Raw genomic sequence first — 25660 nt, forward strand, 5'->3', positions numbered from 1 at the left:
TACAGTCAGAAGCAGAGTTCCCAGGACACTGGTGCTAAGCTGAATCCTTTTTATTCAGAGTGAGACGCCAGACTATGGGATGGTGCCGCCCACATTCAGAATGGGACTTCCTACCTCCAGTAATCCAGTGTAGAACCCTCTCACCGACACACCCAGGGCGATGTCTGCTAGATGATTCTGAAGCCAGTCATCCAGATTAACACCTAGCGACACACTCAAAATGGTGAGCAGGAAGCTGAATGTACTCACATACCAACACGTGGAGCTGTGTTGTTCATAACAGCCAGAAAGAGGAAGTATTCCAGTGTCTGTTCTGTCAACAGATGACTCACGTGAAATCCATCCACCCATCCATCCATCCACCCACCCATCCACCCATACAACTGGATATATTTTTTAAGATTTATTTATTTATTATATATAAGTACACTGTCGCTGTCTTCAGTCACACCATAAGAGGGCATCAAATCCCATTACAGATGGTTGTGAGCCACCATGTGGGGCTGGGAATTGAACTCAGGACCTCTGGAAGAGCAGTCAGTGCTCTTAACCACTGAGCCATCTCTCCAGGCCCATACAGTTGAATATTAGTGGGCCTTTAAAAGGGGTGAAATTCTAACACATTATACAACAGGGATAAGCCTTAGAAGGCAGAAGACACAAAAGGAACCACACAGTATGATTCTCCTTAAATCAGGAACCCAGAATAGGCAAATTCAAATGGAAAGTGGGACGGAGGTAATTACCAGAGCCTCTGGGGGGTGGGGGGGGGAGTCTGAGAAGTTATTGTGTGGGTCTAAAGTTTCTGCTTGAGAACATTTTCCATGAGTAGACAGTGATGTGACTGCAAAACACCTTAAAACAACTAAATCAGGTAAACTTTATGTTGTGTGTATTTTACCAATATTTAAAAAAAATCAATGGAAACCAGGGTTGAACCCTGGTGACTCTGAAGTCTGTGACATACTGTGAAGGGGTGAGGAAACAGAGGCCTCAGGCCATGTTGTCTACACTGGGCTCGGAGAAGGCTGCATTCTGGACTGAGATTTGAAACATGAGAGAGAATCAGCCATGAGGAGAATGTCTAAAGGCAGGAAGCCACAGGAACGCTGTCCAGGGCACCAGCCAGCAGGAGCCTCTGAGCTCCAGAGGTCATACCGGATGGCCAGCCACTGGAAAAGTCCCAAATCAGGATGCCCTGGGGACCAGACTGCAGAGAGGCCATGTGTAAGAGCTAGGAGACAGTTACGCTACTGCCAGGCCAAGATGGCTTAGCACTTAAGAGCACTTGTTCCTCCGTCATGAGGATGGGAGTTCGAATCCCAGCATCTACCTTAGGAGTCTCACAAAGGGGCTGCAACCCCAGCTGCTTAGGCTCTGATACCCACTCCAGGCTTCCACGGGCGCTCGCAGCACACACATTTTTTTTTTTTGGTTCTTTTTTTCGGAGCTGGGGACCGAACCCAGGGCCTTGCGCTTAACACACATTTTTTAAAAGGGGATCTGGAGAGGTGGCTCAGAGGTTGAGTACATAGTGTCCTTACAGAGGACCCGAGCTAAGTCCCCAGCAGCCACATCTGGTGGGTCGCATGCACCTATAACTCCAGCTCCAGGAGATCTGGTGCCCTCTTCTGGACTCTGCAGGAAACTGCACTCACACATGCACATTCCAACACATACAGGTCATACCTTAAAACAAAAACAAGAGGTATGCCACCAGCCAGACTTCCTTCACCCAATCTCTTTATGGTTTCCTTAATCTCCTCCTCCTCCTCCTCCTCCTCCTCCTCCTCTTCCTCCTCTTCTTCCTCCCTCTTTTTTCTTTCGAGACAGGATCTCTCTACATTGCCCTGACTGTCCTGGAACTCACCACGTAGACCATGCCAGCTTTGAACACACAAAGATCTAGCTGCCTCTGCCTCCTGATTACTGGAATTAAAGGCGTGTGCTACCATGTTCCGCTAAACACACAGTTTCTCAAATGTGGGTCATGACCTGACAGGAACTTCTGTGACCGAATATGGGGACCTTGGAAAGTATGGCAACCACAGAAGTTTTTTGATCCCTCGACCACAAACAAGTGAATAATTCAAACATAATGAACCCAAGGTGTTTCTGATGGCCTTCACACTGCCATGTCGTACCGTGAGACTTCATTGCAACCTTGGTTGCAAACATTCAACACGGGCACTTCAATTTGCCCTTGGCCACACACCACACAGCAGCCACGAATTCTGCCTGAGACATGGCCGCTGAGATTCGAGACTGTTGTGTGTAACGACCTGCGGGATACGTACTAAGTTCTCTGCTCTTTGGGAAACATAATGACTTAAAGGCAGAAAATAATGACTTTTCATACTTCCCTGCCATCACTTCCTCAGCATGGTATCAACTTAGTAGATCTTTGCGTCTCAGCCCTATTGACTTGGGTCCCGGAACCCTGACGGGAAAGCAAGGGAATGAAGAAATGTGTGGTATGGCTGGGGTCAGATGGGGATGGCTACCTCCTCAGTCCAGAACCTCCATGTGCTTATGAAGTACAGCCCAGAGTGAGGGCTTGGCTAATCTCAGGAGCAGGTCTCTGTAGGGGAGCCGTCTCGGGGTGTAAATCCGGGAGTGGGAAGCTGCAGTTGCTAGTCTTGGCACACAGTGGTCAACAGCCTTTATACAGAATCCCAAAGAGAGCTTGGCCATCCCGGCTGAGCCTCACCCAGAGAAGGCTTAGCCACTGTGGGCCTGAAGCATTGGGGTCCTCAACACCGTCATGCCAACAACACACTTTCAAGTTCGCTCTGGACTTCACCCATTCAGAGCTTCCTCTATTTCTGACATCTTTGGATTAAACTGTTCAAGAATGCTTGATTTTTAAAATGGCCGTTACTGCCAGGCGTGGTAGTATATAGCTATAACCCAAGGAGGCTGAGGCAGGGGAATCAGGAGTTTAAAGTCATCCTCTACTGCACTATGATTTCAAGGCCAAGCTGAGCTGTGTGAGACCCTGCCTCAGAATTAAATAAATGGGTCCGTGAGTAAAAGCACCTGCTTCCCAGCGTGAAGACCTGTGTTCAGATCTCCAGCACCCTCACTGGACTCATGAGGTTTCCTGGTGGCCAGTCTAGCTGGAGCCTCGGTGAGAGATACTATCACAAGGAAGTAAGGCAGAGAAATGACAGAGCAAAGACCAGAGGGGGGTATCCTCCTCTGGCCCAGTGTGTGTGTGTGTGTGTGTGTGTGTGTGTGTGTGTGTGTGTGTGTCGTACACACACACACACACACACACACACAACCACATCACCGGGTGGACCAAAATGTGGTTTACTGTAGAGTGTTTGCCTAGCACACATAGGGCCCTAATACTAGTTACCCTCAGCAGCACACATACGCGCCATTTAAAAAAAGAAATCTGACTGGATGTGGTGGGCCACACTTTTTTTTTTTCCGGAGCTGGGGACCGAACCCAGGGCCTTGCACTTGTTAGGCAAGCGCTCTACCACTGAGCTAAATCCCCAACCCCTGTGGGCCACACTTTTAATCCCAGCACTCAGAAGGCAGAGGCAGGCAGATCTCTGAGTTTGAGGCCAGCCTGGTCTACACAGCAAGTTCCAGGGCTACATAGAAAAATCCCGTCTTGGGCTGGAGAGATGGCTCAGTGGTTAAGAACACTGATTGCTCTTTCACAGGTCCTGAGCTCAATTCCCAGGAGCCACATGGTGGCTCACAACCATGTGTAATGGGATCTGATGCCCTCTTCTGGTGTGTCTGAAGACAGCTACAATGTACTCATATAAATAAATAAATACTAAAAAAAAAGAAAGAAAGAAAGAAAGAAACTCCATCTTGACGAACTAAAAATATAAAAAATAAAAAATAAATTTTAAAAACCTACTTTAGCGAGCTCTTTATGTATCAAAGTGAAGCCAAATGCAGGGGGGCCGTGATGTCCCTTCCCTCAGTCTTTCTCACCCACATTACAGAGTGCAAATTCAAAGACTGAGAAAAACAGGCAGATTTCCGAGCTCTGCTCACACCAGAATTCATCCCTCATTTGCCCTGCTAGTGAAAACTATTTCAGACCTGAAGACAACATCCTTGAAAACTTCTCTGGAGAATGTGCAGAGATCACCATGGCAACCTGTCCCGGGCCCTGCCTGGCAGGGCTCCAAGGCACACAAATAACGCCACTGGAATGTGGTGCAGGGCTCCGGGTGGGGTGACTAGAAAAGCTGCCAATTTTCCATGAAAACCACCGGTGAGAAGCCTCAGCCTCAGGAAGGTGTCAGTAGAGAGGGCTGGGTTCTCTCTGAGCACCAAGGGACAGGCTGTGCGCAAGCATGCGCAGAAGCACACTCACCGGCCTCCTTTGGGGCAGGGCTGCCTGAAATGAACCGGCTTCAGTTTTGTGCAGCTCAAGGGCACAAGGGCAGTGCCCTTGTCTTGTACGCACAAGGCCCTGGGTGCCATCCGCAGCACACTCGTGGATCCCGGATAAGGAGAAAGGGGGAGAGAACTCCGGTGCCTGCCTCACAGCTCTCCTTCTACTAGGAAGCTTCCACATGCCCACTTCCCCACCTCCAAGTCTGTGCCCCATCACCTTAAGCAAAATTGCAGCTTCCAGCTTCACCGCAGGCTTGGTATGCTGGCTAGCGTTTTGTTACTTTGATACAAGCTAGCATCTAGGGAACCTCAAATGAGAAAATTACCTTCATCAGACTGACCTGTAGGCAAGTCTGTGGGACGTTTTCTTGATTGGTGATTGACACGGGAGGACCCAGCACTGTGGGGCAGAGCCATCCCGGGGCAGGTGGTCTGGCTTGTCTAAGAAAGGCTGCTGGGAACACCAGTAAGCGATATCCCTCCATGGCCTCTGTTTCGGTTCTGTCTCCTGGTCCCTCCCCAGACTTTCCTCGATTATGAACGGTGACCAAATAGACCGTTTACTTATGCTGCTTTTGGTCTTGGTGTTTATCGTAGCAGGAGAACGCGCACCAAGACACATCATCTCTGCCTTGTTTTGCCCCCCACACTCAACAGCCCCTGACAGCCCCTGTATTGGCTTCTTCTTGTGTGCTACCCAGCTGCCCTCAGCTCCAGGCTGGGGGTTTTGTCCATTTCATCCATGTTCCATCTCTGCCACCTAGAACAGCCCCGGAGGACACATAGTAGGTACACAGGGAGCATCATCGGGTGAATACCTGGGGTTTCTCTGACTGCCGGTTCTACCTACAGGTTAACGTGAACACCGAAGAGGGGTTGTGAGTTAAGGACCCCCCTTTGGCTTCTGCCCTAGTGCCGTTTCCCAACAAAGCCAGCCTATGGGGACAACTGATCACGAGCAGACCCCAGTTGTCTCTCCTTAGCTCACATTCGAGAGTGACTCTCAGGGGACCGAAGATGCAGACTGAAGGCACTTGCTTACTGTACACAAGGCTCTGGGTTCCATTCCCCAAACGAATGACTTTTATGACATTCTACCTGATATTTAGGTGCAGAATGACAGGGACATAAATCAGAGATTCCACACTGAGAGAGATCTCCTGACTCCGTATTTATTAAGACACCGAGAGGTTCTTTTTTTTTTTTTTTTTTTTTTTTTTTTCCCATTGATAGATGCAAGGTCTTCCAAAGAACAAAGGAAAAACAAGGTCACATGGCATTCAGCTGTGATCTCGGCCTTGGGAGTTGGGGGAGGCAGGGAGTGGAGACAGTCCTGTTCCATATATTGGAGGGCATCCTGAGCTACAGAATGAGACCTCTCAAGAAACAGTGGAGCCAAAGTTACGAGGGATTGCTCAGATGGTAGAGTGCTCACCGGAGAAGCACAAGGACCTGAGTTTGGTTCCAGAACCTGCATTAAAGAAGTTGGGAGTGAGTCAGCTCACACTTGTAATCCCAGTGCCGGAGCTGAAGACAAGTGAACCCCTGGGGCTCAATAGCCAGCCTAGTCTAATGTGTTAGCCTTGGGTCCTAGTGAGAGAAGCTGTCTCCAAAAAGAAGGTGGATTGCTCCTGAGAAACAATAGGAAAGGTTGACTTGTGGCTTTCACATGCACACAAGCACAGGCATGTACACACAAATGAACATACACACATACATGTACATGTATGAACATACACTGTAGTTGGTTTTTTGTTAACACAATATAGAATTGCTTGGAAATAGAATCTCAATGAAAGATTATTTAGGTTGGTTTTGTTGAACATTATCTGTGTTGGGTTCTCTTTAATATGCTAATGGAGCTGGGAAGAGATGCCCACTGTGGGTAGCACATTCCCTAGGCAGGGGACTCTGGATTTTATGAATGGAGAAAGCAAGCTGAGCACTGGCACGAAAGCATTCATTCATTGTTGTCTGCTCTAGGCTGTGAATGTGATCTGACTGGTTCCTCCGTGGTTTTTTTTTTTTTTTCGGAGCTGGGGACCGAACCCATAGGCAATCGCTCTACCACTGAACCAAATCCCCAACCCACCGTTCCTCCGTGTTCTTGATGCCTTCATTTCCCCACAAGGGTGCCTTGTAGCCTGGAACTGAGCATTAAGGCCTAACTGGAATGTTAAGGCCTAGGTAACAGTTACCTGGCTAGCCTGCTATTGTAAGGAAACTTTCTCATATGTTTCTGCAGTTACTAAGAAACTTCGTAATGCCAAGATTGATTGCATAGTCTGTTACATTCTGTGCCCTTGGGAACCAGTCATGACAAAAGTCAACAGAACTGCTTTGTATATTTACCCACAATAATCTTGGATCCAAGTCAACCACCCCACAGCGCTTCCTGCACCTATGTATAAGCGTTTATGGTATAAGCTGCTCCTGAGATGGACCCTAACATAATAGAGACACCTGCCCCAGTAATAAATAACTATTTGGAATAAGACTTCCATTTTGAGTAGTGGTCCAGTAAAATTTAAGTTCTACTTGGCAGGAAGAGGCATGTACGTGGGTAACTGATATCCTGGTTGGCAAGTTAGGACATGAATATTAGACAAGGCAAGTCCCCTGCCACAGTCGAATACCCCAACCAATGGGAGCAGGGTAAGTCTACAACAGAGACATTGTCTTAGTTGTGGTTTTACTGCTGGGAGCAGACACCATGGCCAAGGCAACTCTTATAAGGACAACATTTAATTGGGGCTGGCTTACAGGTTCAGAGGTTCAGTCCATTAGCATCAAGGCAGGAACATGGCAGTGTCCAGGCAGGCATGGTGCAGGAGGAGCTGAGAGTTCTACATCTTCATCTGAAGGCTGCTAGTGCAAGACTCCACTCCAGAAAGCTAGGAGTAGGGTCTTAAAGCCCACGCCCACAGTGATACACCTACTCCAACAAGACCACACCTCCAAATAGTGCTACTCCCTGGGCCAAGCATATGCAAACCATCACAGACATGTTCCTATCCCTACATCCTGATCAGTGAAATAACTTGGCACAGATGTCTATGGATTTGGGGCTCAAAAACCATGTAGGATCTTAACTCAGGGTCATGGTTCAGTTCCTAAATTTGGACCATGGCCATAGTAGACCAGTCCTGGGGCATATGCTCAATAAACTACCCCTGTCTGACTGAAACTTTATGTGGTCTGTGAGGCATTCCTGCACCCCAACCCTGAGAGCCAAATATACCCTTTCTCCCTTAAGTCACTTCTGGAGGGGTGTTTTTTTTTTTTGTTTTGTTTTGTTTTTTGGTTCTTTTTTTCGGAGCTGGGGACCGAACCCAGGGCCTTGCGCTTCCTAGGTAAGCGCTCTACCACTGAGCTAAATCCCCAGCCCCTGGAGGGGTGTTTTATCACAGAAACAGGATACTAAAACACACAGACAGAGACAGACACACACAGAATGGAGAAACTGAGGCAGAGAAGGGAAGTTTGGAAACTGGCCTCAATCTCACCTTGGTAAGTAGTCAGACTTTCTCAAAGCTTATTTTCTTCCTATCCCACCCATGTTCTTTGAATACTCATTTGGTAAAAGGCCTACATGCTAGCAAGTCCAGAGTGTTCTGTAAGTAATGCTTAAAATAAAAACGAAATGGAAAATAAGAATGGGGGTTATCTACCAAGGGAAAAGGAATTCCTTTTTGTTGATACGAATCCAAAAATCTGCACCTATATTTTTCGGTGTCCCTTCAGCTGAGCCTGGAAAAGGCTTTGAGAAACCACGTTCCTGATTCATAAACTTGTCTCTGTAGGCACCATGTCCGATTTGGGTTTCCACATATGATAATCAACAGGACTTTCTATTTAGATGAAGTTTCTGTCTTGCATTTTCAACCCGCCGTTCCTTTGGGATGCTTTGATTTTATTTATAACCTTTTGCTCCGTCACGCTGCCAGAAACTAACACGTCCTGGCAACAGCTATGAGATTCAAGACGCCACCCTTCCAGAGAGAGAGAACTTTCAGCCAGAGCACACTGATGTGCAACTAGTACACTCCATGCCAAATTGAGTGGGGCTCCCAATCGGGTTTGGCATGCGCTCTGCGGTGATTGTGGAGGAGTCTTGAGATTTGCCAGAGGAGAGTATGGACGGACATCACGGGTTTTGGTTTGGTTTGGTTTTTCCTCTTCGGCCTGATTGCTTGAATTGCAAATGCAACGGGAATTTTGTATCCTTCTTAAAAGTCAGGGTGAAAAAAAAAACCAAAACCAAAAACAAAAACAAAAACGAGTTAACGGTTGGTGATGTCACTCAGTGGGCAGAGAGTTTGCCTAGCATGCATGAAGCCCGGGGTTCATCCCCAGTACCACGTAAGCCGAGTGGAAAACTGGCTTAAGCCTGTAATCACAGCATATGGGATGTGGAGTCTAAAGGGTCAAGAGTGCAAGGTCCTTCTTGGCTACAAGAAGAATTTGAGGCCAGTGTGGGAAACAAGAATCCTTACCTCAAGACTGAAAATTTAAAAACAGTGGGGGGGATTGGAATGGAAACATCCTCTTGGAGGCAAGGGGGAGGGGAAGGTATGGGATATAGAACAGTCAGAGGGTGGACCAGGAGGGGGATAAAGTCTGGACTGTAAAAAAAAACTAATAATAATAATAATAATAATAATAATAATAATAATAATAATAATAATGCTGAAGAGTTGGCTCAGAGGTTAAGAGCCCTGGCTGTTCTTCCACAGGACCCGGGTTCAATTCCCAGAACCCATATGTAAGGTAACAATGGCTTATACTCCAGGGGGTCTGATGGCCCCCAAGGGCACAGCCTGAATGGTATACAGATATCCATGCAGGCAAAATGCACAGACATACAAACTTAAAAAATAAAATAATTTTCTTTCTTTTTCTTTTCCGAGATAGGGTTCCTTTGGGTAGCCTTGGCTATCCTGGAATTAGCTCTGTAGACCAGGCTGGCTTTGAACTCACAGAGATCCACTTGCCTCTGCCTCTGCCTCTGCCTCTGCCTCTGCCTCTGCCTCTGCCTCTGCCTCTGCCTCTGCCTCTGCCTCTGCCTCTGCCTCTGCCTCTGCCTCTGCCTCTGCCTCTGCCTCTGCCTCTGCCTCTGCCTCTGCCTCTGCCTCTGCCTCTGCCTCTGCCTCTGCCTCTCCAGTGCTGGGATTAAAGGCACAAATCACCACGCCCAGTGAAAATGTATTGTTTAAAAAAAAAAAAACAATCAGGAAACCTGAATTTTTAGGCTGATTGTTTCAGCACTCTGGGTCCTATCTTCTTATCTATTAAATGTAAGAGGAGGTTAGACTCCAAAGCCAGGACCCCCAGGCCTTCAGTTTCTCCCTGAGACAGGAGCAGCTTGAAGACGATCCAGAGAGAAGATGCACTTCTCTCCCGTCTTCCCCAAAGCCGGAGGGAAGTGACATTCTCACAAAGCCTGCGCTTTGTTCGCCCGGCCATAAGGACTCGCCATTCCTTGGCGTTTGCCATTTTCTGTAGTGACGCTCCTGTGAAAATCTGTGGTCTCCTGTGATTTAGGTCATATTAACATCTCAGCCAGCTCTTCTAGTCCTGTTTTCCTTTTGCTCCAGGAGACTTGATCCGTAGGGTGTCAGGCCAAGAGGAGACCTGAAAGCTGCCCTCGTGGGGATTAACTGAAGCATGTCAGGATGAGTGAAAGCGATTGTTTGCAGCCTGGGAACCCAAGCATACAGTTCAGCCGATAGCTGGTTGATGATTAATATCTGTAATACCAAGAGTTCATATTTTCCTCCCCAAGAACTTGATACATGGGGCAGGGACAAATAATGTAGTTTATGCCTGGAATGAGAGAGGTTGTTACTGCTCGCAAGCTATTTCCTTGAAGTTCATGCACTAGGAGCTGGAGAGATGGCTCTGCAGTTAAGAACTCTTGCTGCTTGTGCTGTGGGGGTAGCATGAGGGCACAGGTGATTCCCCACCTACCCCCACCACCCATCCACCTACCACCCACCATCTACCCCCTACCCCCCACCTCCACCCCTCACCCCTCATTACCCCTATCAGTCTGAAAGGCTGCCCACAGAGTCATGAACATAGGAGAGCTATCCCTAGTGCAAGTGGGACCTGCTCCTGGCCCGGACAGCACAGTAGAGCTGACCATGGTGGTGGGGTGCACATGAGGCTATCCCGAGGATGAGAACTTGGGAGAGCTGCCCCCATCCCTGCCGTTGTCTACTATGAGATGACATGGGGATGGGGTGATGCTCCCACCCGCCACTGCCTGTGGTAGTCAGACAGCTGCTCCCGGGCATGAGAGCAGGTAAGCTGGCCTAAGGGAATGAGACTGACCCTGCCTCCAGCCAATCTGCAATGGGTGGCCTAGCCAGAGACATGCTGGAGAGCTCACACTGGTTGTCCAGATAAGGGAGAGCCACTACGCTGACCTGTTCAGCTACCAGCCAGGCCCAGATCCAGGGCCCTGAGTTGACCCAACCCCAAATTTGTATCATCTGAGAATGACTGGGATGTGTGAAAAGACCAGTGCTGCTGATCTCCATGACACAGGGCAACAGCAGGTAACCGAGAGGAGGCCTGGTGAACTGCCAGTAAGGATGGTGTCACAGAAGCCAGAGGTTTAGAACCAGACCCATGACTCATTGCAGTGCATATTTTTAAGTGAAGATGTGTGGACAGAGGGATACACTGTGGGACACACTGTGACACACTACAGCTTCCGCGATGTTTTTCTATGCTTTGGGTTTCTGTGTGTGTGTGTGTGTGTGTGTGTGTGTGTGTGTGTTTTGGGAGGCGTTGCTAGGTCAGAGGGTGGATACGAGGGGACAGGGAGATGAGTGGGATTGGGGTGTATGATGTAAACCTCACAAAGAATCAATAAAAAGTTTTTTAAAAAGCTCCAGGGGGTCTGGCATTCTCTTCTGGCCTCTACTCATTCGAATGTACCATAAACAGATGCACGCATAAACGCAAGTTCACACGTTAATTTACTATTACTGTGTTGTCTCGGGGTACACACAGCAAAGTGTGGAGATCAGAAGACAACAATGTGGAGTTGCTTCTCTCCTTCTGTCTTACATGGGTTCTGAGGATTGGACTTCCTATAGGCTTCTGTGGCAGGTACCCTCTAAGCCATCACCCGACCCCTACATATACATAATATATCATTTGCAAAAGTAAAAATAAATACATATGTATATTTAATAAACATTTCAAAATTATTTTTATTTTATGTTCGCTGATGTTTTGCCTGCATGTACATCTGTGTGAAGGTGTCAGAGCCCTGGAATTGAAGTTGCAGATAGGTGTGAGCTGCTAATGGTTGCTGGGAATTGAACTCAGGTCCTCTGGAAGAGCAGCCAGTGCTCATAACTGCTGAGCCATCTCTCCGGCCACAAAATAAAAATAAACCTTAAAACAAGCAAACAAACAAATCTACACAGAAGCTGAGCATGCTGGTTGACACCTATAATCGCAACGGTTGGGAGGCTGAGGCAGGAGGATTACAAGTTCCAAAGCTGCCTAGCCAGACTCCATCTTAAAAAGAAGGAAGGGGGGGGAAGAGGAGGAGGAGAACTCACCCTCCAGGGCTCAGGAAGCGTCTCAGATGAGGGGGTGTTGCAGATGAAACGTAGGAGCAGGATAGTGGAGAACGTTGCAAACCGCTGTCCTCTGGGCTTGACAGGGCTGCTGCCGACTGGAACTCCAGGCAGCTGTGGTTATGTTCAGAAGACTGGACAAGATCAGAGCAGTTAAAACTTCCAGCAAGGAAGGGATGGGGCTCCAGAGGGCCCAGCCCTCGCTGAGGTGCTATGGGCAATTGGCAGCTGCTAAAGTCACTACTCTTTGGGTCATTGGTAGGTCCCCACACCCTGGCAGAGGATGCCACACCCATGCACACATGGGTAGCATTAAAGGACTCTGTGGATTAAATATCTAAGTATAAAAAGGGAGGTATGGGGTTGGGGATTTAGCTCAGTGGTAGAGCGCTTGCCTAGCAAGCACAAGGCCCTGGGTTCGATCCCCAGCTCCGAAAAAAAGAAAAAAAAAAAAAGGAGGTATGCAGTTGTAAGGGAAATGAGAAAAATGATAGTTCTTGGGGGCAGCCAGAAGGGGGTACTGAAGGCATGATCAATATATATTGTATTATGTGTGCAAAATTTTCAAAGAATAAGAATATGAAAGAAGAACCATACAACTGTTCTGTTATGATTTGCATATAAAAATATTCCTGAACAGCCACTGTAGGAAGGCTTGGCTGCCATCGGTCAATCCAATGACCAATTCGTAGCTTCATGGACTATAAGGAGATGTGCCTAACTGGTGGAGGTGAGCCCCTAGGGGCAAGACATGCCTTGCTGGCTCTCTGCTTCCTGACTGCCAGGAGGTGAGTCTCATTCCTCCGTCATGTTCTCCCTCCACCATTGTATCAGGTCACAGGTCTGAAAGCAGAGAAGCCAGCAGAATGTAGATTCGAATCCCAGAAACCGGCAAAACCCGCCTTTCTTTCCTTCTGTGTGTCTGTCGGGTGTTTTGTTACAGCAGTAGAAACTGACATAGCCGATACACTGAGGAGTCCCCTGAGTAACAGACCTTGCTTTGTTTTTGTCAAACACAGGTTCATCTAAAGGGCTAAAGAAGGGTAACCAGAAGCCGGGCGATGGTGGCTCACACCACACCACCCCCCCAGCACTGGGAGACAGAGGCAGGGGGATCTCTGTGAGTTTAAAAGACCTGCCTGATCTACAGAGGGCGTCCCAGAGAGAATGCTTGTCTCAAAAAGCAAACAGGAGGAGGAAGAGGAGGAGGAGGAGGAAGAGGAGGAAAAAGAGGAAGAGGAGGGAGGGGGAGGGGGAGGAAAAGGAGGAAGGGCAGTCATCAAAGATGTGGCCAGGATTTGTGGGGTGGGAAAGGAGCTCAATCCTGGAGATAATGTAGAGAAAAGGAAGCAGCAGCCAGGCGGGTGTGAGTGCTGACGTTTCTAATAGCTCTGAGGGAGGACTGTAGGAGAGATCCCAGTGAGGCGTCTGAATGGGCGGTTTAGGGAAAGATGGGATCCTAGGCAGTGCAAGGCCGAGAGTGTGGTTATCAAGAAGGGTTCCTCAGGTAGAACAGACGTGAAAGTCATGGACTTGAGCAGGTCAACTATCAAGCTAGACAAAGGACATCCTCAGGACCCAGGAAGTCTCAGTGCCAGAGACTGAGTAGCAGGAGGTAACAACAGAGCTTGCCACCTTCTGAGACAGTGCTAGGCTATCCTGTGAGCTTAATCTCATCTTACCGTCCCCCTCTCCCTTCCACTCTGTTTAAAAGGCAGCTCCTCCCTGAACCCTCTGCCCAGCATCCTCTACCCAAATCCTTCCCAGATCACCTAGCAGTGTAGACCTGTTTTAGTGCATTCAGTGTGTAGCCTAATGAGTGAGTGTTGTACACAGTTCCTCCCCCCCACCGAGATCAGGATTATTATGTCACTTTTACACCTGCAAAAGATCTAGATCCAAGCCACGTATGGCAGTGCGTTCGTGTAACCCCAGCACACAGGAGGTAGAAGCAGAGGCAGGAGGATTATTGCAAGGGTTCAAATTCATGGCCAGAACGACATAATGAGCTATCATAACAAAAAAGAAACAGAGAGAGGGAGGGGGGGAGGGAGGGAGGGGGGAGGGGGAGGGAGGAGGAAAAGGAGGAGGAAGAGGAGGAGGAGGAGGAAGAGGAGGGAAAGGTAGGGAGAAAGGGAGGGGGGAAAAGGAAAATGGAAATCAAAGTCCAGAGACTAAATCAATTGCCCAAGATCGCCTCTAGTAAATGACTTACCCAAGATGAGAATTTAGGAACACCTGTAACTCCAAGCCCATCTCTCTTTCTCTGCCTCCCCCTCCTCCTCCCCCTTCTCTCCCTCCTCCTTCCCCTCCTCCTCTTCCTTTTCCTCCTCCTCCTCTTCATCCTCCTTCTTTTTTGTTTTTCAAAGACAGGGTTTCTCCGTGTGGCCTTGACAGACCTGGAAATCTCTCTGTAGACCAGGCAGGCTTTGAACTCACCTGCCTCCTGAGTGCTGGCATTAGAAACATGCACCATCACCGCCTGCTCCAAAGCCCAAGTTCTTAACCATATCATCTCCCCAAAACTCCTTCAGTGACTAAGAGAAGACAAACCCAGAAGTGGTCTAAGGGCCAGACAGAGAGCACCTACCTGGGTCCTATCAGAATTCAAACATTAATGGGCTTCACACTAGGAGTGTTTAGCAGCAGCTCCTCCCCCACCACTTGGCCCAGGGCATCTGAGAAGTGGGCTGCACAGAGAGCTGAGGGGAAAGCTCCACAGGAGTCTGGAGGAGAAGAGAAGCTTCCCTGAGGAGGATACATCTCTAGAGGAACTTGCTCGGCCCACAGTAGGGTGTTCAGGTGTACAATGGCAAACAGTGGAGCAGCCAACAAGAAGAGACAATACAGCTGAATGGGAGAAGACCTGAAGGAAGACAGACAACAGTAAGGCTTGGGTTTTGAGGGTTAAACCAGAAAGGGGTGGCCGGTTCAGCTGGCCACAAAGTTTCCAAAGAATCTACCCTGGCAGGAGGCTGATAGGCAGGAAACATTCAGAACGTTCTAGAAGAAGTTCATCCCGTCCTGTGCCAGCTATGCTTTGTGTCCTGTGCCAGCTATGCTTTGGAAGACGTTCTTCCTCATGGAGGTGAAATGATTGGTGATAGCTGTTTGGTCTCCAGAACTCCACTGGCTGTAGAACACAGGGGGGTGGGGGCTGGGGGCTGTGATGACTCCAGGAACGGGTCAGCAAGAAGCTAGGAGGATCAGTTGAGTATATCCCCATGGGTTCTCCTGAAGTACCTAGACAACAAAAGCCGTGCTTACTGGCTCTGAAACTCTAGGTAAAACGGGTCCCTCACGAGATGCTTGCCAATGGGATAAGTTAATAAATGCTTATTATTAGCATATCTAATTATAAACACTGCTTCACGGTATTTGTGGCCATGGGATCCAGGACAGGATCGCGGTACATGGGACATTGCACAACATTCAATTCAATTCAATTCAATTAGGTTCAATTTGTCAGTAAGCCTGGATCATTTGCCCCTCTTCCCCACACCCAAATCATTCAACTATGGGCGTTTTCTACACAGACTGCTGCCCTCTGGAAGCCCAGCTCCTGCAGCCTGCCTAAGCTCGCATGAGCAGAACACCTCAGACGAGCAGAGCATCGCCGTTGAGCATGGAAAGATGGGTCGAAACAGTTAACAGCCAAAATGACCTTGGCTATCTTCATGTTCTTTAAATAGCCGTTTACTCTCTCCCTCTGGATGTAACACCTTCTTGTGTTCTAGCATGGGTAGCTAAGTTGGACACGATCAGCCCAACACTAAGAACGTGAAACGGACAATCCCCAAACCGAATGAGTCCCCACCTCACTGTAACCCCCAACCTGATGACCTCAGCAATATCTCCTGTAACTATGTTGGCCGTCTTTTCTGTGACATACGAGATCACACAGGACTCTAGTTACTGCCCAACCTGCTGCCCTCCCAGTGTGTACTCATAAACTATTTTTCCTAAATAAGTATCAAAATATAAGGTTCGTGTAAGACCCGGCCTGTGACTCACACCTATAATCTCAGCACTCAGGAGACTGAGACAGGAGGTTCAAGACATCAAGGCCAGCCTGGGCTACGTCAGTGAGAGACACCGTCTCAACAAATAAATGTTTATCCACCCCTCTCCACGGTGGAATGTGGTAGTCACAGTGATTTCCATCTTTGTTTCTTCCCAAACACAGTCACTCACACTTGGTGGGTACAGGGTGCTACTTTATTTCCTGAAAGAAGAGTTGGGCTTTGAGGCTTTGGGGGAGGGGTGGGTTCCATATTTAAGGAGGCTCTTTTGTTTGCTAATTAATTCAGGTAGCGCATGAACTCCCTCTCTAAGCAGACCTTTGAAACTTGCAAACTTCCTACCTCAGCTCCCCAAGTATCCTGGCTGAACCACCAGGCCCAGCCAGAGTTCTGTATCAATCAGTGACCTTTCGCACTTTCACAGAAGTTGCCTGGGTTGCTGGCAGGTACTGCATGGGCCCTTTCTCTCCCTTGGAGGCAAGTTCTGCCTGGCGCCCAGGCCCCCCTCTGCCTGACAGTCCAGGTTTACTCTGAGGCGCTTAGCGTGCGTGCGTGCGTATGTCTGTCTGTTTTCATAAGCTTTTGTTGAAGCATTGTTTCCTAACTGTTGTCTTTGGTCATTTGTTCGTGCTGCCCCTCCAGGCTTGCTCCTACTCACTTCCTCCATCGCTTCCTTGAAAACCGGAGTGAGGAAGGAGGAAGTGATTGGAGAAGATCACCATCTGGCACTTGAGAGGAATTTGTGTTGGGTAAATTACAGTGCCTCAACTTGCAAGTGCGTGGGGGGAAAAAATGAAGCCTACGCCGTTTCTCTTTCATGGTAGAGTACGAGGCTGGAGCAGCAGAGGTTTTTTATTTTATTCTGTGATACTACCTAGCCGGAAATGGGTCTGGGAGACAGAAGTAGCAGAATTGAATTCAAAACGCCGAGTCCAATATAATAATGGAGGTGACCGTGGGGCCCTCCACAACTTGCTTGGGAGGGCTTTCTCTAAAACCTTGTAACTACTTAATGTTGGTATCAGGAGCTGGCTTTACGGTTGGTTGCAGATCCCCTCCAAATCAGCAGTGAATGACGTCACCCACAGGCGACGGGGGTGGGGGAACCCCGCCCATCTGTTGCCATGGCAATCGCCATACATTCCCAGCGTCCATTTGGTTTACCTCCCACCTTTACCTGCCACAGCCTAAATAAAAAGCAGACCCTTCCTGACCCTCGTCCCTTCTACTCTTTTCCCCCTCTGTCTGTCACCCCCTTTTGTTCCCTTCCCCCACAGCAAACCTCTGTCACGTGGAACTGCACTGGCCTGGTGTGGCCTGTCCGGATGCGAGCCGCGATTCTGTCACAACACTTAATCCCACAGGAGTGTCAACAAAACTTTCCTGGTGAATTCCCATTTGGTTCCCAACACCTACTTTAGTATTTTATTTGATAGACATGCCTAATTTAAAATGCACTTGAGCAGGTAAGATGGCTTAGATAGGATTTATGTAGCCCAAGATGGCTTCGAACTCACTACATAATCGCCAATGACCTCGAATGTCTGGTGTTCCTGCCTCCACACCCCAAAGGCTGAGATTACAGGCATAACCACGCAAAGTTTATGTGGTGCTAGGAGTCAAACTCAGGGCTTCATAAACGCGGGACAAGCGCTATACCAAGTAAGTTACATCTCCAGTCCTTCTGTTCCTTTTACCAGCCCTTTGCTAACAACCTCTCTGGCTGACCTAGCACCCTCTTTTTTTTTTTCCCCCGGAGCTGGGGCAAGCGCTCTACCACTGAGCTAAATCCCCAACCCCTGACCTAGCACCCTCTTAACTTTTGGTCTATAGAGACAAACTTAAACTGCCTACCTTCCCTGGCTTAGCCTGCAGCTAAAATGTGCTGACAACACGTAAATCCTAAGAATGCCTTCACCTTCCTGTAGCCTCCTACCTCATGACCCCAGCGATGTATTTCGCAAGTACATTAATGCCTGACTCCAGAAGCTTAATTCCGTCTATGGTAAAAGGCCTTCCAGGGTAACTTGAATCCATGTTCACCCATACTTGGCTCAGAAGAAACAATCTTCATATTTCCTGCCCATACGACCTTGACACTTGCTACAGTGAGAGAGCAAAGAGATCATAAAAGAATGCCCTTGTTACGGGAGAAGAAAACAAAGACTGTTTACAGGGTCAGGCAAATATTCAAGGTAAACTGACATTTTCGTTAAAAACCTTCTTTCTTGGGAGTGTTGGCTTTGGAAGCCAGCCTGCTGTTAACTCTAGACTGCCTCCCCCAAGGGACTCAGCCTAACACTGTCGCTTCAATTCAACACAAAGCAAAGACTGTGAAACAAAACTGCTGAAACTAACAGTTTAAAAGCCCCCTTGAAGCGGGGGTGGGGTGGGGGGGTAGGGGCGGGGGGGTGGGGTGAGGGTAGGGGGTGGGAGGGTGGCACACACCTTTCATCCAAGCACCTGGGAAACTGAGGCAGATGAATCTCTGTGAATTCAAGGCCAGCCTTGTCTCCATAGCCAGTTCCAAATCAACCAGAACTACATTGTGAGATCCAGTCGCCTCAAAACAGAGTAATAAACTAGAAGTGTCACCTGACTTAAGAAACTCTTTAAAGACACGGTAAAAGGCTTCGGAAATACTACCGAGAAAAGGCAGCTGGAGAGACGGCTCGGCAGTTAAGGGCATGTACTGTTCTCCAGAGGAGCCAAGTTCAGTCCCTAGCATGCATGTTGGGCAACAGCCTGGAACTCTAGCAGTGGGGGACCTAACACCATCTTCTGGCCTCCAGCGACAATCATATGTTCAAACTCCTTTTCCTGCCCTGCTCACATAATTTTGAAATAAATCATTAAAAAGGGAGAAAGAAGTTCATTACAAAATGCTATAAAAATCTTTAATTGCTACTTTTTTCTTTTAAGATTTATTTTATTCGGGGGTTGGGGATTTAGCTCAGTGGTAGAGCGCTTGCCTAGCAAGCACAAGGCCCTGGGTTCGGTCCTCAGCTCCAAAAAAAAAAAAAAAAAGATTTATTTTATTCATATGAGTACACTGAAACTATCTTCAGACACACCAGAAGAGGGCATCAGATCCCATTACAGATGGTTGTGAGCCACCATGTGGTTGCTGGGAATTGAAGTCAGGACCTCTAGAAGAGCAGTCAATGCTCTTAAGCACTGAGCCATCTCTCCAGCCCTGCTATTTATTTTAATAAGCTCTTATGTAGGTCAGGCTGGTCTTGAACTTGCTATATAACCAAAAAAAATCCTTGAACTCCAGATCTTCCTGCTTCCACCACCCAGGTTCTGGGATTATAGATGTGTTACTACCTCACTCACTTTTTTTTTAATTATGTTTTTAATTATTTGTTTAGCGATGCTGGTGTTGTAGCCTAGGGTCTAGGCAAGCCTTGTATCATAGTCTCATGATAGGGTTTCATGTTGCCCAGGCTAGTCTCCAACTATGTAGCTGAGGATGACCTTGAATTTCTGATGCTCTTGACTCCTCCCTCCACCACCAAGTGTTTACCCCCACACCCTGTAATGTGAGAGATCAAACACAGGATGTCACGCATGCTGGACAAGAACAATACCAACGGAGCTGCAGCCACAGTCATAGTTCACTTCAGACAGTCTTGCTGTACAAGGCTCACTGATGTAATACTTACTTGTTTGTGGCCCACAACGGCCTCAAATTCTCAGAAATCCTCCTGCCCGGCATTCAGAAGCTGGGATCACAGGTGTGTACTACCACAACTGGCTCAGGGTTAGGCCTTTCAAATCACTGGAAACGACTCAAGTGTAAATCCCTCACAGCACACCTTAGGACATTTGGAGTAGAGTTTAAAGGGGGGTGACTCAGCTAGAGAGACCGTGGGATGGGAGGAAATCCTGGAAGGTGGCCCAGAAGGCCAATAGAGGAAGTGGAGGGATGCTGAATTAGTCAGGACACATTGGAGAAAGGGAGCCTGCAGGATGTGGCATGCCGAGCATGTCTTTGATCCCAGCACTCCAGAGGCAGAGACAAGTAGATTTCTCTGATTTTCGTTTGTTTGTTTGTTTGTTTGTTTGTTTGTTTTGAGACCAGTCGGGACTACACCGTGAGACCCTGTCTCAAAAAACACACAGAGTAATTATAAACTGGCTGTCAGAGTATTAAGTATTACAGGTTGAATATTAATTGTCCCCCCACCAGCTCACATCAGTGAACATTTGGTCTCCAGCAGCTGGAACTGCTTTGGCAGGTTACAGAGTCTTGGAGCCTAAGGGAAGGAATTGAGTTACTGAGTGGCAGGCCTTCAGGTTTAGACTCCAGCCCAGGCCAACTTCCACCACCTACTTCCTCTGTGATTTCCACCACCATTGTAGTGGTTTGAGTAAGAGTGGTCCCCATAGGCTCATATATTTGAGTGTTTGATCATCCGGGAGGGGCACTACTTGGGAAGGATTAGGGGGCGTGGCCTTGCTGGAGTAAACAGTTCACGGGAGTGGGCTTTGAAGTTTCGAAATGTCACCCTCTCTGCTGCTTGTTACCCTCAGCTACTTCTCCAGCGCCATGTCTGCCCGTGTGCCACCCTGCTCCCTGACATGGTGATAACGGATGCAGTCTTTGAACTGTAAGCAAGCCCAAGTTAAGTGATTCCTTTTTAAAGAGTTGCCATGGTGGTGGTGTGTCTTCACAGCAATAGGACACAGGCTAAGACAACCAGCTGCCATGGTGGACTATGTTTCCTCAATCTGTGAGCCAAGCTGAATCCTTCTTCCCTTACACTGCCTCTTTGAGGACCACTCAGGCTCATACTAAAGAAGTTGCAATGACCCTGGGTAAAGGAGAAAGGCAGTTACCCAAAGCTCAAAGTCAGTGTCCCTTCAGCTTGTGTTGGCAGAAGCTGTACTGCCAAGCCATGCTGCTCCTGCAGCCACCACCCAGATCCACTGATGACAATGTCACGAGAGACAACACCCTGTCATCTATCTCTGCTGCCAAAGATGCCATTAGAATCCAGAAGCAGGAAGGAAATTAGATATGCATGCACACATACTCATACATACACACATACACCTACACACATACACATACACACACACAAATGCACACACATATATTAACACATATATACAAACATATACACATATATACACAACACACATACACACATACACACACAAATGCACACACATATATTAACACATATATACATACATATACACACATATATACACATATATACACATATACACACATAGATATACACATATACACACATAGATATACACATACATATAACATATACACATACACATGTATATACACACGCACACACATATACACATACACATATATACATATATACATACACATATATACACACATATATTAACACATATACATACATATACACACATATATACATATATATACACATATAGATATAAACACATATACACATACACATATATACATATACACATATACACACACACATATACACATACACATATATACATATACACATATATACACACACATATACACACACATATATACACACATATTTATACACACATATACACATATTTATACACATACACATACACGTACACACATACACATATATACATATATACACGCACACAAATACATACATATATACATATACACATATATACACACACATATACACATACACATATATACATATACACATATATACACACACATATACACACACATATATACACACATATTTATACACACATATACACATATTTATACACATACACATACACGTACACACATACACATATATACATATATACACGCACACAAATACATACATATATACATATACACATTCACATATAAACATATACACATGCATACATACACACACATATACCTACACACACACACACACATCATCATCATCATCATCATCATCATCAAAGCTTTTTGTCAGCAATGACCTGAGTAGAAGGCAGCTAGACAAGAGCCAGGAAAACGCAGTTTGTCTTTCTCTGATGTATAGCAGAGTGAGGGCAAGCAGGCAGGTAGGGCTGAGAGCAACAGATAAATGACCAGCACTGTCTGACCCTGTGCTCACCCAGTGTCCTATGCCTCATTAGACTCCTGATACATAACTATTACCATTAAAGTATGCAAAAATCCCTCTCACAAAGACCCATTGTCTCCCTGGCAAAAATGAGAAATGAGATTTGGCTTTGAAGACTGGTAGTGTAGCCTGGTGATCAAGCACATGCTTAGTGTATACAGAAAAAGGTCCTGAGTTCAAGCCAATACTGAAAAAAAGGGGGCTTGCTGTTGTCATTTACAGATTTATTTATTTTTATTTTATGTGAGTGTTTTGCCTGTATGTGTGTTTGGGCCCCACGCGTGTCTCTGCAGAGATCCAATAAGGCATCGGATCTCCTGGAAATGGAGTTACAGATAGTTGTGAGCTGTCGTATGGGTGCTGGGGATTGAACCCAGGTCCTCTGCAGAAACAAGTGCTATTAATGGCTGAGCCATCTTTCCAGTCTCCCAGAAGCTTTTTTGTTTTGTTTTGTTTTGTTTTTGTTCTTTTTTTCAGAGCTGGGGACCGAACCCAGGGCCTTGCGCTTCCTAGGCAAGCGCTCTACCACTGAGCTAAATCCCCAACCCCTCCCAGAAGCTTTTAAAGGAGAAAGTAGACTCGATCCCTTTCATATCATTAGGTGATAAGTCCTTATGACAGTTTATCTTTCTTGTGAGCAGACTGAACATATAGAATCACCATGGGAACACCACCGTGGAAACACACATCCAGGTGTGGTGTGGAGGTCCTACCAGAAAGGCTCAACCAACAGTAAAGACCTACTCAAAAAGTCATGGCGCCTGGCCATGCGCTGGGGCTGTGGACTGAACGCCAGCAATCGGATTCCCGACTGCGGATACAGTGTGACCAGCCACCTCACGCTCCTGTTCACACACCATCCCCGCCATTACGGACTATAGTCCTTAAAGCTATGAGCCAATATGGGTTGGAGAGGTAGCTCAGTGGTTAGGAGCACTGACTGTTCTTCCAGAGGTCCTGGGTTCAATTCCCAGCACCCAGCCTCAGAGAACACCAGGCAGGCATATGGTGCACAGACATACATATAGGCAAAAGAACCATACACATAAAGTTAAAAAAACAAAACTATTAGCTAAATATAATCCTTCCTTCCATGAGCTGCTTTTGTCAGATAATCGACTACAGTCCTTTCTTAGCCCAGTCACATTCCCCTCTGCATAACCTGTAATTCAGAGATTAACTGGAGTCAGGGACTATACTGTCTTCGCTTCATAATATTTTTTCTTTTCTTTTTTTTCAAGATACATTCAATGACCTTATTTGCACAGGAGCAGAAATTTAATCAAAACCAGCCAAATGCCATGTCCTCATCTGACTTCTCCTCAGACTCCTCTGCCTTGCCTTTCTTCACCTCTGCTTGCAGCAAGGGCAGCGCCAACATCAAGAGCTGCAGAACCAGAAGCAGCAGAGGCAGCCAGGGCCCCACCAGCAGGCACACTGGCGAGCTTCCCAACATCCTGGGCCATGACCTCTGTGATGTTTCTTTCCTTCAGTTCACTGATGGCCTTGTTGAGTTGGTCTATGCCCACGCTGTCTGGAATCTTCTCAATGTCCTGGGCACAGGGGGAGGAGGTGGCCCCAAGGGTGTAGGAGGTAGGAAGCAAAGGACAGGCCTCAGGAAAGGAGATGGGATAGGGATTTACAACCACTTTTTTTTTTTTTTTTTTGGTTCTTTTTTTCCGGAGCTGGGGACCGAACCCAGAGCCTTGTGCTTCCTAGGCAAGCGCTCTACCACTGAGCTAAATCCCCAACTCCTACAACCACTTTTTAATGTTCTTACTCAGAAGCCTTTCGTGAGTCCATATTATCGTCAAAGACCACCAAGGTAATTGTCCCCCAAAGGTCTCTTGAAAGGTCTGTTGAGGATGTGATTGAAGGCTTGGTCTCCAGCCTGTTGAAAGAAAGAACAATCTTTCTTAATTTCCTTCTTTCTTTCTTTCTTTTTTTTTTTTAAGATTTATTTATTTATTATATATAAGTACACTGTAGCTGTCTTCAGATACACCAGAAGAGGGCATCGGATCTCTTTACAGATGGTTGTGAGCCACCATGTGGTTGCTGGGAATTGAACTCATGACCTCTGGAAGAGCAGTCGGGTGCTCTTAACCGCTGAGCCATCTCTCCAGCCCCTCTTTCTTTCTTCCTTCCTTCCTTCCTTCCTTCCTTCCTTCCTTCCTTCCTTCCTTCCTTCCATGGTGGTGGTGGTGGTGGTGGTGGTGGTGGTGATGGTGGTGTTTTGAAACAGGGTTTCTCTGTGTAGACCTTTAGACCCTGGCTGTCCTGGAACTCATTCTGTAGACCAGACTAGCCTTGAATTCAGAGATCTGCCTGCCTCTGGGATTAAAGGCATGCACCACCACCACCCTGTTGTTGTTGCTGCTGCTGCTGCTGCTGCTGCTGCTGCTGCTCCTCCTCCTCCTCCTCCTCCTCTTCTTCCTCTTCCTCTTCCTCCTCTCCCTCTTCCTCCTCCTTTTCTCCAGGACAGGGTCTCACAGCATAGCCGTGGTTGGCCTGGAACTCACTGTGTGCCCCCACACCCGTCAGCTTCAAATTCACAGAGAGCTGCCTGGCCATACCTCCAGAATACTGGGGATTTTAGTGCCCCCATACCCAGGATTGGAGAATTTTTAAGAGGCCTGACTGGAAATTGTGTCATGGTGGTCATGTCCTTGAAGGTGATGTTGGAAGCATGTACCCACCCCCAGTCTTTCTTTGCTTCCTGGCTACCATGAAGTGAACAGCTACCTCTGGAACATGCTATGATGCACAGATCCAAAACAACAGAGCTAAGCAACCACGATCGCAAGCTCGAATCAGGTAGGGGTGGCACATACCTGCTGTCCTGGCGTTTAGAAGATGAAAGCAGGAAGACCAGAAAGTCAAACTTATCCTTGGCCACTAAGTGAGTTAGAGGCTAGCCTGATCTACATAAGACTCTACCTCACAACAACAAAACACGGGAGTAGAGAGGTGACTGCTCCACTAGGAATGCTTGCTGCAAAATTATCAGGACCAGAGAGTTCTGAGACCAGCACTCCTGTGACAAATTGGACACATTGGAAACTCCTGTAACTCAAGCTATTGGAGATCTGAGAGACTTTTCTGGCCTCCATGAGTGCATACACATGTGCACTGGTATAAATGTATGTGCATGTGCTCACACAGATACACAGATAATAAATAAAATGAATACACACATATGTAAATAAAATAGTTTTTAAACATTTTCTTTTCTTTTTCTTTTCTTTTTTTTTTTTTTTTTGGTTCTTTTTTTCGGAGCTGGGGACCGAACCCAGGGCCTTGCGCTTCCTAGGCAAGCACTCTACCACTGAGCTAAATCCCCAACCCCTTGATGGGCACAGTGGCACATGCTTTAAATCCCAGCACTCAGGAGGCAGAAGCAGGCAGATCTCTGTGAGTTCCAGGCCAGCCAGGGCTGCATACTGAGAGCCTCATGTATATTATCTCATGTATATTAATTAATAGTAATGGAAATCTGGCTAACATGGCTTGGAATTTAAGGCCTTACTAAGCTAGAACAAACATTCAT

General features: G+C 47.2%; 1 protein-coding gene and 2 long non-coding RNA genes across 5 annotated transcripts; 1 reads left to right on the forward strand and 2 right to left on the reverse strand.

Moving 5' to 3' along the window:
- Window positions 1-3707: 3707 nt before the first annotated feature.
- On the reverse strand, window positions 3708-17069 carry LOC108351046 (uncharacterized). Of its 2 annotated transcripts, none has more exons than XR_005505047.2 (4): window positions 14939-17069; window positions 14566-14841; window positions 11958-12109; window positions 3708-10200 (listed from the first exon to the last, which is right to left on the reverse strand). It is a non-coding gene; the product is annotated as an uncharacterized LOC108351046 (long non-coding RNA). The 2 variants fall into 2 exon arrangements; XR_010066678.1 differs by lacking the exon at window positions 3708-10200 and adding an exon at window positions 11576-11787.
- Window positions 17070-17166: 97 nt separating this feature from the next.
- On the forward strand, window positions 17167-18891 carry LOC134487011 (uncharacterized). 2 transcript variants are annotated; one of them, XR_010066680.1, is made up of 3 exons: window positions 17167-17659; window positions 17926-18192; window positions 18518-18891. It is a non-coding gene; the product is annotated as an uncharacterized LOC134487011 (long non-coding RNA). The 2 variants fall into 2 exon arrangements; XR_010066679.1 differs by having other exon boundaries at window positions 17190-18192.
- Window positions 18892-23392: 4501 nt separating this feature from the next.
- On the reverse strand, window positions 23393-24684 carry LOC120103104 (60S acidic ribosomal protein P2-like). Its single transcript, XM_039111495.1, has 3 exons — window positions 24604-24684; window positions 23565-23663; window positions 23393-23497 (listed from the first exon to the last, which is right to left on the reverse strand). The coding sequence occupies exons 1-3, from the start codon at window positions 24682-24684 to the stop codon at window positions 23393-23395; spliced, it is 285 nt and encodes a 94-aa protein (XP_038967423.1).
- Between the last annotated feature and the right edge of the window lie 976 nt (window positions 24685-25660).

This window comes from Rattus norvegicus, chromosome 5 (genome assembly GCF_036323735.1).
Source record: "Rattus norvegicus strain BN/NHsdMcwi chromosome 5, GRCr8, whole genome shotgun sequence".
In the NCBI taxonomy this organism is placed as follows: domain Eukaryota; kingdom Metazoa; phylum Chordata; class Mammalia; order Rodentia; family Muridae; genus Rattus; species Rattus norvegicus.

Coding starts and splice junctions, on each gene's coding strand:
- LOC120103104 (XM_039111495.1), bottom strand. CDS start 24,684: ATGGCCAGGCAGCTCTCTGTGAATTTGAAGCTGACGGGTGTGGGGGCA. Junction 23,664..24,603: donor AGGCCAACCACGGCTATGCT/GTGAGACCCTGT, acceptor CCCTGTGCCCAG/GACATTGAGAAGATTCCAGA. Junction 23,498..23,564: donor CAGAGGTCATGGCCCAGGAT/GTTGGGAAGCTC, acceptor CTGGTTCTGCAG/CTCTTGATGTTGGCGCTGCC.